This window comes from Nannospalax galili, unplaced genomic scaffold (assembly GCF_000622305.1).
Source record: "Nannospalax galili isolate Female #2095 unplaced genomic scaffold, S.galili_v1.0 scaffold454, whole genome shotgun sequence".
Classification (NCBI taxonomy): Eukaryota; Metazoa; Chordata; class Mammalia; order Rodentia; family Spalacidae; genus Nannospalax; species Nannospalax galili.
In genome coordinates, this window is record NW_008334929.1 from 424,889 (window position 1) to 437,409 (window position 12,521).

General features: G+C 39.4%; 1 protein-coding gene and 1 pseudogene across 6 annotated transcripts in view; both read left to right on the forward strand.

Annotated features, from left to right (window-relative positions):
- Fgd4 (FYVE, RhoGEF and PH domain containing 4) overlaps positions 1–12,519 on the forward strand; it is a 278,130-nt gene extending 265,611 nt beyond the window's left edge. For all 6 annotated transcript variants that reach the window (XM_008829641.3, XM_008829642.3, XM_029561875.1 and 3 more), the window contains 3 exons: positions 7,425–7,565; positions 10,324–10,464; positions 11,751–12,519. In XM_008829641.3, coding sequence (XP_008827863.1) covers positions 7,425–7,565; positions 10,324–10,464; positions 11,751–12,008 — 540 coding nt within the window. In that variant the 3' untranslated portion in view covers positions 12,009–12,519. The remainder of the gene's footprint in view (positions 1–7,424; positions 7,566–10,323; positions 10,465–11,750) is intronic.
- LOC103731282 lies at positions 5,092–6,299 on the forward strand (annotated as a pseudogene).
- Positions 12,520–12,521: the final 2 nt, after the last annotated feature.

Below are 12,521 nucleotides of genomic sequence, written 5' to 3' on the forward strand. Positions count from 1 at the left end.
CCATTAATGAAAGTGCAGCCTCAGTTGTAGTAAAGATCCCCAGGATTAAAGGGGTCATGAAGAGAATCTGAGGCTTTGCACCCAGAGAAGCCAGAAGGCACAGCCTCAGTTTCAGTAGAACACAGCTTTTTGGAGATAGCAGCACCATGGGATGACCACCAAGGGAAGCAGCAGGTGTAGAATGGAGTTGGCATGGGCCTGCATGATGAGCTGTATGTGCTGTGGACAGCAGAGTCAGAGAAGTGGAGCTGCCAAAACCGTTTAGAGCCCAGAAGATCATGAGTGAATCCCAGATGTCCAGCTTTGAGCTACTTTGCTGGACTTTTATTTGCTTAGGTGTGTCCCATTCCTACCTTTTGAAATAAGACAGTACTTGTTTTGGATATTATTGGAGCCCACAGTTAAGAGACTTTTAAAAGAGACTATGGATCTTTAAGTGTTTGGATTTTTTAAGGACTATGGGACTTTTAAGGTTTTACTGTCTTACGATATTGTTAGCATATCTTGGGGACAAGAAATGGAAAGGTTGTGGCTTAATAGTGATGTGTTTATGTGTCATGTTGATAAGGAGCCAGTTGTGCTGGATAGCTTTAGTTGTCAGCCTGACACATCTGGGTAAGGGGAGCCTCATTTGGGGAATTTCCTCCATTGGACTGGCCTTTGGCTATGTCTTTGGGGTAGTTTCTTGGCTTTTGAGGAATTTGGGAGGTCCCATCCCATTGTGGATGGTGTTACCCCTGGGCAGGTTGTTCTGTATTACATAAGAAAGCAAGCTGAGCATGGGCCAGGGGAACAAGCCAGTAAGCAGCATTCCTCCATGACCTATGCTTCAGCTCCTGCCTCCAGGTTCCTGCCCTGATTTCCTACTTTGGGCTCTCTCAGTGATGAGCTGTGACCCAGGAGATGTAAGATAAAATAAATCCTTTCCTCCCCAAGTTGGTATTGGTCAGAGCATTTTGTCACAGCATTGGAGAAACGAACTAGAACAGTGGTGATACATAGGTTTTTCCTTTAGCACTCACTCTCAAAAATCAGACCAAGCATCATCCAGCTACACTCTCCCCCACCCCACCCATCTGCCATGTACAGAGCCACTGTAACATTGCAATTCCTTTCCATGTACCTGCGCTTTTTTTCTGGAAGTTATAACACTTTAGCCATAAATTCACAAATGAATGAGAATGGGTCAATTATAAGATGATAACACAGAAATGGATGTGTGTAGGTCCAGTGTCAGGTCTCAGAAATTGCCATGGGCTTTTGAAAGCAAGAAAAGAGGCAAAGAATGGGAGGCTTAGCTCTCAGCCCTCAGAAGAGATGAGTGAGGTGACAGAAAATCTTTGAAAATAAAAAGAGTTTGGTCCTAGAGTGAAAGTCTCAGAGGCCCAATGGAAGAGTTTTAAGAGGCCAAAGGAAAATTAAGCACTTCAGTAGACTATGTTACAAACAAAACTGTATTCACAGGGGTGAGGCTGGTAAACAGAAAGATGGGCCAGAAAATGAGTTAATTCTGTTTGTCTCTAAGGTAAGGATGAATAGCCAGACCTAGTGCCATGACACCAGATATTTCCATTTCTGACGTGGTAGCCTGAAAGGATATAGCAGAAATAGTGAGGCAGCATGGTTGCTTAGGGGTACAAAGTACTTGGCACTGGAGTCAACACTAGAAGAGAGACTAGCAGGAGCAGAAGCTGGAAGGATAAGTGGAGACCAGGCCACTGAAAACCAGACCGCTATATAAGACAGATTTGATGAAGTATTAAAAAGTTGGCTTAAGAAGCAAGGAAGACAAGGAGTAACCAAGAATGACTCTCAACATTACAGTTTGGGTGACTGAATAAATGTAATGTCCTTAAGTGATACCAAAATATAAAAGTGAATCTTAGTGCCCTGTTTGTTTATTCTCCTTAGTTTTAACTACTTTGCTCTTCTTTTCATTCTTTGAATATTTTTTTATTTCTGAATTGCTTTTCTTCTAAATCCACCTGATTCTTTTATTCTTCTTTCTTTCTTTTTTTCTTGTCTTTTTGAGGCAGGCTCTCCCTATAGCCCCAGCTGGCTTAGAACTCACTATGTAGACTAGGCCAGCCTTGAACACACAGAGATCTGCCTCCCTCTGCCTCCCACGTGCTGGGACTACAGTCGTGTGCCACCATGCCTGGCCACCCAATTCTTTTCGATAGTTTTGTTGTTGTTGTTGTTGTTGATGATGTTGTTGTTGTTTAACTTAATGCTGCACTTCTTTCAGACATTTCATATATAATTTTAGAATGTCTGTTCAGTAATGCCTATATCTGAAGAAACATTGGGTGTTCATAGTCTCTTGGTGATGCCTTCTGCTAATTGTGACTCTAGTGGATTCTTTTCTGGTGTGGGGTTTTTTTTTTTTTTTTTCCTCTTATAATCACGTGCTTGTATTTGGTTGGCACTTCCTCACTCCCTTTCACAGATTCTACCATAATGAGTAGGTCTCAGATTCACCTCTCCTGTGTTGTCCAGGCTCCCAAGGACTTTCTCCATCTGCTAATCCTTAGTTTTCACTATTTACTTATCACTGTAGTTTGAGCTCCCTCTTTTCCTTTTATTTTTTACTGAGTTGTTATGATTCATTTTTTTATGTCTTAGAGAGCATGAAAAGAACTTATACAAAGAACTTAACCTTTAAGAGTTTATGTTTCTTGTGTCTGTGATCTAGTTCTGTTGTTGGGAAAAGCATCTCAGCAGTACCTACAGCCTGCCCCATGGAGAGAGGCAGGACTCAGAACATGTCCCACATTGTGACTTTTGCATAGTCTTTCATATGTAAACTAACATAAACTTACCTTTTTTTTCTGAGTAAGGTATTTATCCAAGAAGTATTTCTGGTTATGAGACAATAATTATTTTATATAATTAGAGCCTGATTTGATCACCGAACTGAGTTTCATTTGGAAAAAGGAAAGATCAAAGGGTGAAATGGAGCCCACTCAGATACGTGACAGTGGCTGTGTTGGGTTTTCTAGACCAACTTGAGTATTATATCCTTTCTCTTGAGATCGAGTAAATGAGTGTTATAATCTATGCTATTTGTAGGCTTGGTTGCAACAATTTAGATACCTCTTAGCTTATTCTTGTTTATATTTCTAATTTATGCCTCTTTTTCTAACAGTTTTAACTCCATGAGGCAGTTTTGTAATCAAAACTAAATTGGTAACAAACATCTTTCTCAGAATAAACTTTTTAAATTCATCTTTGAGTTTGTTTAACATGATCCCTGGTACTGGCATACTTGAATTTTGACCAACAAATAAAAATGTTGTCATGTAGATTATCAAATACTGTGATATTGTTTGAAAATAAAGTAGTTGAATTGAGTTTACAGAGATATATACGACTGACCCTAAACCTCCAAAGTAATTTCATTGGAGTTATGAGAAAACAATGGTATTTAGAAGGGTTTGGTAGGGATTGAACTCAGGGCTTTCGGCCCTAGGTCTGTGTCTGCTATGAATGTAGTCCAGACATTTTTTTTTTTTTTGTCTTTTTGAAACAGGGTCTCCCAGTAGCCCCAGCTGTCCTAGAACTCACTATGTAGACCAGGCTGGCCATGAACTCACAGAGATCCGCCTGCCTCTGCCTCCCGAGTGCTGGGACTACAGGCATGCACCACCACACCCGGCTGTAGTCCAGACATTGTAACTAATAATTCATACAATCCTTAAATAGACTTTACCATAAATTGGAGGATAATATAATTTCCTAAGCTAGATAATGATTTCTTAATCTAGAAAAATTTTTGACAATGATAATAATTAGAAAAACACCATTTGTTTTAAAATAACGTGCAGTTACATTTTAGTCATCTATTCATTGATGTTCTGTAAATGTTTGTTTTGTGTGTGGTGAGCAAAATATTCCAGGACACTCTAGAGTTTTATACAGATAAGTAACCACACAAATATATAATTTAAAATGATCAGCGCTATGAATGAAAGGAAACTTTGGAAGAGGAGTGATGAGTTATGCCCTGTCCTAAAAGCTAGAGAAATCATCCTCCAAAAAGAAGAGGAAGAGAGAACTTGAGACTTCTAGATGGAAGAGGGAAGGAACATGACATTTTCTGGGCTATAAGAAGCTAGTGTCATTGAAGACTCAGAGCCAGAGGAGGAAAAAGTTCTGTGGCAAATAATTTGTTCTTTATCCAAGAGCAAAGGAAAGACTGGGGGATTTTTAAATAGAAGAGGAACATACCAAACTCATATCTTAAAGAGAGCTTTCTAGCCACTATCTGGCTTATTTATCTTATATGTATGTGTTGCCTGCGTGATATAATTACACAGTGTATATGCAATGCCTGCAGAGGTGTTGAGAACTGAACCTGGTTCTCTGCAAAAGCAGCCAGTGCTGTTAACCACTGAGCCATCTCTTCAGCCTCTGTCTACCCACTATTTTGAAAAATAGCTTTTTGTGGAATGTTAGCATGGAGGCGTGAAAGACAGTAAGAATGTTACAAGGACCAGTCAGGCAGCTATGAAAGACTCTAAATGAGAGTACTGATGACTTAGACTTGAACAATTATATGAAAGGCCTGGAAAAATAAATTGAAGAAACACCTTTAGAAGTTAAAGTCGGCAGGAAATAATATCAAATCTATCAAGATAGTGAGTAGGCATTACAAATGGCTTGCATGTTGTTAGATGACTGTGCTGTTCCCTATGAGGAGGAGACCTATGGGTGGGGTGGTACAGCCAGGGCACAGGATATCTTCAGAGGATGGAAAAGATGAACAGAGCCTACCAGAGATAGTGTTATGACACTTTGATACATTATTCAATGTTTTTAAAAATGTTCTTAGTCTAGGGAGTTGAAGAGATGGCTCAGCAGTTAAGAGCACTGGCTGCTTTTGCAGAGGATCTGGATTCAGTTCCCATGGCAGCTAACAACCTCCATAACTCCAGTTCCAGGGGAATCTCACACTCTCTTCTGACCTCTGAGGGCTTTGCACAACACAGGTATACTTGCATACATGCAGGCAAAATATTCATACATATAAAATAAAAATGAATTAATCAGGTTCACACAGCCTCTCTTCCACTGCCTCACCACATCAGCATGGATGCCATCGAACAAGTGGTCAGCTTTGGGCCTGGGCTGCCAAGCTACCACACTGGGTATGTTTAGAGATACAGAAACAGCTACTAGGATACGAAGGACTTGGCATTAGTGTTCTTGAAATGAGTCACAGGTTGTCAGATTTTGCCAAGATTTTTACCAACACAGAATCTTGTGAGGGAATTGCAAGCTGTTCTTGGCATTAGTGTTCTTGAAATGAGTCACAGGTTGTCAGATTGTGCCAAGATTTTTACCAACACAGAATCTTGTGAGGGAATTGCAAGCTGTTCTTGGCAACTACAATGTAATTGTTGTACAAGGAAGTGAGTCGGACCAGTTCAGTGTTCTCCCCTTAAATCTGATTGGCCCAAAAGTTCGAAGTGTGCCAACTATGTGGTGACTAGAGTTTGGTCAGCTAAGACTGCAAAAGAAGCAAAGAAATTTGGGACTGTGAATGTTGTCCATCCTAATCTTGTGAGTTATACAAAATTCCAGACCCAAGCACATAGAACCTCAGTCCAGAAACTTCCCATGTATACTTCTGTGCAAAAAAGACCAAGACCATGCATTGAGTGGAGTTTGATTTCATACTTGACGTCAAGGGAACAGTGCTGATTTGCATGCAGCGTGCCCTCAGCTCCTTTTCCAAGCCAGTGAATGTTTCCAAGTTTGGTGTGATTTTTGCTGGTGCTCAGAAGAACATTGGCTCTGCTGGCATTACAGTGGTCATTGTCCATGATAACCTGCTGGAGTCTGCCCTCAGAGTGTCCTTCAGTCCTAGAATACAAAGTGCAGGCTGGAAACAACCCTGGACAACATGCCTCCATATTTCAGCATCTACATCATGGAGATGGTTCTGGAGCAGATTAAGAACAATGGTGGGGCAACAGCCACAGAGAAGCTTAGCTCCATCAAATCCCAAATGGTTTGTGACACTATTAATAATTCTCGAGGATTCTACTTAAATCCAGTGGGGCACCAAAATAGAAGCAAGATGAATATTCCATTCTGCATTGGTAATGCCAGAGGAGATGAAGCTTTAGAAAAGCAACTTCTTAATAAGGCAATGGAAACTCAATGTGATCTCCTTGAAAGGGCACAAGTCAGTGGAAGGCATCCATGCTTCTCTCTATAATGCTGTCACAACTAAAGATGTTGGGAAGCTGGCTGTGTTCATGAGAACTTTTTTGGAGATGCCTCAGCTATGAACCTGTCTTAGCTAGCTGCACGCTGCCTTTGAATAACAACATGCTGAGCCTAGAGTAACTTGGATTGTTGACAAAAGTTTAACAGACATGGTAGTTTTCTAAATATGTGCTTATTACATATTCTTCCCTTTTTTTCAAAGAATAACAGATAAACATCCAGAGCTCTGCATAGCTGATGAAGACTACCAGCTAATGGCCACCATAATTTTGACTTGAAATGGAAGCAATTAAAAACTTCCTATGGCTTTTCTAATGAATTTAGCCTATTTCGTCTTTGCTTCTCCTTTTTCTAGGTGGATCTCAGTACTTGCCTTGGACCTTATTCTGCCAGTTCCAATTAGTTGTTTCTGGAGTCACAGGGACCTAGCACACGGTGGTTGGAAGACCCTAGATTCTGAATCTAGACAGCAGTAAGCCTCCTGGGTTCTGTAGCTATTGGCAACAGTGAACCTTCTGAACATTTTAAAGTTCCAGGCAAAAAGGCAGAGTATAGATCTTCATACTGCCACTCTTATGCAACAGATGAAAGTGACATGCTATATAAATGCTTACATAGCAGGTCTGTGTTTAACACCATACAGTTTCTACCTATCTGTTTATATTTCTAATGAAACATTTCTGTAAAGGCTTTGAGAGTTTGTTGAATCTGTGACCTGGAACATGACAGTACTCTGATAGCAACAATTATACCCCTCCTTTCTCCTTTTAAGCTGCTTCATGAAAAAGATCTAGAAGTTCCACAATTCTCTTTTCCTCTCTTTCCACAGGTAGAAGAAATGGTTGGTTGGTCCTTTTTTTTCAGTTATGTTGTTACACACACCAAAACAAAATGTGTCAAGTTCCTTGAACTGTGTTCATGTGACCATTTTTGTAGAATTTGACCATAGCAGTGCTCTATGTTTCAGGTATTTGCCAAAGTCCCTCCTCTGTTGTTCATCTGTTGTTAGTATTTTCTGGTGACTATGTGAAGAACATTGAAATTCTAAACATCTAAAAATAAATAATAAAATGTTCTTAATCTAATAAAAACCTGCCTTTTTAACTTTTTCTTGTATATATGATTGCCTAAACCTAATTGTCTTTTAAATATAATTATTCACTTTAATATCCTTTTTTTAATTCAAGGTGGTTTGTTGGAAGTGTTCTGACTACAAAGCTCAACTTGAATATGATGGTGGAAGACTGAACAAAGTTTGTAAAGATTGTTATCAAATAATAAGTGGATTTACAGACAGTGAAGAAAAGAGAAGAAAAGGAATTTTAGAGGTATGAAACATTAAATATTAGAGATTTTTAGATAAGAGAATCTCGTAGCTGTAAGGAATGCAAACAATATGTTTTGTCTTTGTGTTAGTATTTGGGGTAACAATGAACAAAACATATCTTTGCTTTATTTTGTTGACTTTGGGATCCTGCTTGGTTATAGAGAAAGGTGGGATAGTTGATTTTCTGATGGAAGTCACAGCCAAGTATTAGACTATTAATTGGCATCCCTTCTAATGCTCAAATTATAGTATTTCTTTTACTAAGAAAGCTTTCAGTTTCATCATATTGACTCTGAAAACTACTGCATGAAAATTATCAAATTTAGACAAAGTTCTGTATTATTACCTGAGCCATACTTCACCTTACTCCATTGAAATAGCCAGCCTACTCTGTTGTATAAAAGCCAGTGACGGTAGTCTGAAGACTGTGTTATTGCTGAAGTGTTACTTTAGTTTGACTCACTTTAGAGCTAATTCAGACTCCTCACCTAGGAGCTCTAATATAATTTGTGTCTAAAATGAACTTTGCATCCAAAGGTGTTGACAACATAAGGGGTAATGTATATAATAAGGGTTTCATAGTAATTAGTTCAAGATCACCTGGAGATAGAATTAAAATTCTTTACATCCAAAGTCACAGATACACTTTTTAAAGAATCGGTAATTGCTTGCTGAGCATCTACAAATAAATATGTAAAGGTGTTTTCTGCTAACTGCAGTATCCATTTGAAATTAATATGTAGGCCCACAAGCTAAAAGTGTAATTCTGAAATCTCCTGGAATATGGGTATTATTTATATGACAGACCAAGGTAGGGTTTTCACAGGCAGAAGGACTGGGAAAGTATTTTAGGCTTACAGTTCCAGAAGGATAAGAGTCCATCATAGCAAATATGGCATGGCCAAGGCCCCAGGAACAGAAAGCTGAGAGCTCACATTTTCAAGCACACACACAAAGCAGAGAGACCAACTTGCAAGTGGGACATGGCTATCTGCTCTCAAACCCTACCCCCAGTCATACGCTTCCTTCAGCAAGGCTACACATCCTAGGAGGGATTCCATGACTTTCCCTGAAACAGAACCACCAGCTGACCAAGTGTTCAAATACTTGAGCCTATGGGAGACATTTTTTATTCAAACCACCATACTGGTGCTTCACAAACTACCTGTGATAATGGCTCAGTTGTATTCTAGATCATCACCTATCCATGAAAACCAATCATCATGTACCTGAATTCTCTCAGTCAGGATTCTCTAGAACAGAATGATAGAATGAATATATATTAGATAATATAATCTGGGTGGTTCAGCAATGGCCATCAGTATACTAAAGAGTCTCAGAACATGATAGCTACCCAGTACACAAGCCTGGATGTCTTAGCAGTCCAAGTCATTGACTGAAGGCCTGGACAGTTTCTGGAAAATTGCTATTCTTTAGCCCAGGTTGGAAAGCCAAGAAGCTCATGTCAGTGAAGAACGCAGCAACAGCAACAGAGGAAGGGATACACTCACCAGCAAGGAGCAAAGGCATGCAGGCAGCAGCACTTTCTCCTCAGGCTGCTTTATGCCTGGGCTGCTGCCACTGGACAATGCCAGCCAATCTGGACAGCGCCACATATAGCCTAAGCTGACCTTGAACTGGCCATATAACTGAGGATAACCTTGAACCTCTGATCTTTCTCCCTCTACCTCCCAAATGCTGACATTATAGGCATGCACCACCAGGCCTGGTTTGTGTGTTGTTGGTGTTTGAAGGAAAAATGTTACTTTCCTCCAAAGGATTCCATTCTTATTGATAAAAGCCTACATACTAAAATTTTTAATTTTACACATAAAAATGTGTGGGAATTGATTTGCTTTCTTCATGTAAATAACTCATATTGTTCTGTCTGACCCTCTTTAGAAAAGCGTGATGACCTCTATTCGGTGTACATACTAGTTGGCACAAAGTGAGGCTCTCATGCACATTTATTTCTGTACATGCATACACTTACCTCTCTTACCTCCTTATGTCCCATGGGCAAAACTGAATAGCACAATTTGAATGTTTTCAGGCATAAGAATAGAAGCAAACAAGTTAACTTCTAAATCTGTATAAGAAGGTCTTTTAGTTAATTCATTTTGTTCCTGATTAACTAGTGACTGCTATATTAGGAAGCAAAGCAGGAAGTTGAATGGCTTTTCAAAAGTTGATCACAGGGAAATGTCTCTAATTACCTTGACTGTTAGGGTGACTACTGCTTAGATCTTGTCTTTTCTCTACTACATTCTTGCATTCTTGAAACATTAGGGTTAAAGGTTCAGCATCTTGATTCAGACCGACTGAGCTCAAATTCTAGCACATGAATTCCTAAATTTATATTCTGGGGAAGCTGTTTAAAAATCTTTGAGGTAAATAAATAAGTAAATAAAATAAAAACCAAACAAAAAATGAAACCTGAGCTTCAGAAATAATGAAAGAGCATTGCATGGAATAATACACGTCTCACGCCTACCCCTAAATCTATTTAGTAAGCAGTCAGTAAATGTTAACTATTTAAGTGCAAAGTCAAGTATTACAGAGAGCTGAAGAAGACCTGACTTTTTTTTCTGTCCTAGTGATAGAGAGTTTGAAAGACCAACGGAAAATAAGTCTTTAGGGGGTGCAACCCAGGGGAGGCGTTTTATAAATGAATACCTTGTACTTTACAGTTCCCTTGTCATGTTACTTCCTTATCTGGTTTGTGGTGTTTATTCTTTCTCTCCATTATATTTTTCAAGATTGAATCAGCAGAAGTCTCAGGAAATAGTGAGGTGTGCAGCTTTCTTCAGTACATGGAGAAGTCAAAACCCTGGCAGAAAACATGGTGTGTGATCCCCAAGCAAGACCCCCTTGTCCTGTACATGTATGGTGCCCCCCAGGTAACTAAGCCTCATGTGTTTGAATGACAGATGTCCCAGGACAGAGGGAGGTCTGTGGGCGGTGATCCTCAATAGAATAAGAGCTCAGGCAATGTCACTGTCACATTAAAGCTGAAAAATAATGAATACCTAAAATCAGTTCTGTTGTTTAAGTGGATCAGCTCATTTTATAGTTGTATTTTTCACCTGGTAGATTATTTGTCCCCTTGTATCTCTCATTCCTAGTTAGTGGATCTGAGAAAAGGTAAGTTTAGTTTGTGAAGAGCATGAGAAGGATATAAAGCAAAGGAGGAGAGAAGAAAAAGCCTTTTTAGAAAAAATTGAGAGTTTTTTTCAGTTTTGTTTTCCTTATTCAGTAGATGGGTACCATACCTACAAAGAAGGTAGTTTGAGAGGAAGGAGAGGAGGGTTACATCAATTTTGGATTAACATTCAGTAATAAGTTTTTGTGAATGCTATGTGCATCTAAGCTAGACTCCTGGGGCCAGCTGTGTTGCCAAGTAGCTTCTAGTAAGAGCCAGAACCTGGAATATACCTTGTATTTTGCATAAAAAGTAAATAACGCTTAAGCCAATTATGAATCTACCTTAAAAACCCCAAAACTTACATTTGTCAAATTATAGCCTGTACCTAATCAGAAACTAGTAAAATTATTTTAAAAATATTCTTCAGATGCCATTTTATTATTTTATTCTTTGTTGTTTTTTCCGTAACCTTTTTTCTGTTCATAAATAAGTTGAATGAATCGCTAAATGGAATATCATTATTGAGCTGGGCATGGTGGTGCACACCTTTAATCCTAGCACTCAGGAGGTAGAGGCAGGCAGATCTCTGTGAGTTCAAGGCCAGCCTGATCTACATAGTGAGTTCCAGGCCAGCTGGGGCTATAGGGAGACTCTGTCTCAAAAAGACCAAAAAGAAAACTCATATTGATCCTCATTAATGCTCACTGACTTTAGACAGTAATATAGTTATCCCACCCCCATGCCCATCTTCTCTTTTCACTAAATGGAGAACAGCATGACCTTTGAATGAGCTCCCCTACAGAGAGGAGTTTTAGAGCCAGTAAGTTCTGGCTCATGTGGGTGTCAGGTCCCACTTACTGATTCATTCAGTCAACATTATCACTGATCTCGTGGAAAGACACCCAAATCACCCTTTGTTTAGAGAGTGCTCACAGTGTGAGTCTCTTTGGGACAGTAGTCTGAAGAGAGTTGTGTAAGAGCAAAGGCCACATGTAACAGGCTAATATTCTTATATTCTTATGTATGATGTCCTTTGTATAGGATGTCAGAGCCCAGGCCACCATACCGCTCCTGGGCTACATTGTAGATGACATGCCTAGGAGTGCAGATCTGCCACACAGTTTCAAACTGACGCAGTCCAAGTCTGTGCACAGCTTTGCTGCAGATAGTGAGGAACTGAAACAGAAGTGGCTGAAAATCATCCATCTAGCTGTCACAGGTGAGACATCAGATGGTCCAAGTGAACATCTCACCACCTTGGACAATCTTCCTGGACCCAAGAAAACATCAGAATGCTGAGCAGCATCACCCAGTGTGGAGCCTTGAGAAAGACAAAGGGCTTGAGACATTCCCTTATCTCCTAGCACTTTATGTTGAGAAATATGGGTTCATAAATCCATCTTCTGAGAACTCTTTTCATGTTTGTGTACTTTTAGTAAATCAATGTGTAGAGCCATTCTGCTGATGAAGTTTTGAAATAATGTGAAAAATGGAACATTTTTGATGAGCTTGTTCTCAAATATGTACATTTGCTTTGAAAAACATGGTGTCCGGTGGTTGTATCAGTACCGGGATTATAATGGGATTTTCATTTAGAAACTCCTTCAATGTCTTGTTCACATGTAAGACTTGTAACCCTTTGAAAGATATACCTCCATGTAGCCAAAATATAATCTACGGTGAAAAATACAGGGACAATTTAGGATATTGTATTAACTTGTTTAGTTTATGTCTCAAGCTGCATAAATTATTTCTGTTCTTATAAAATACAAAAAAGGACAGATTGTTGATGTTCAGACTTTTGACTTAAGA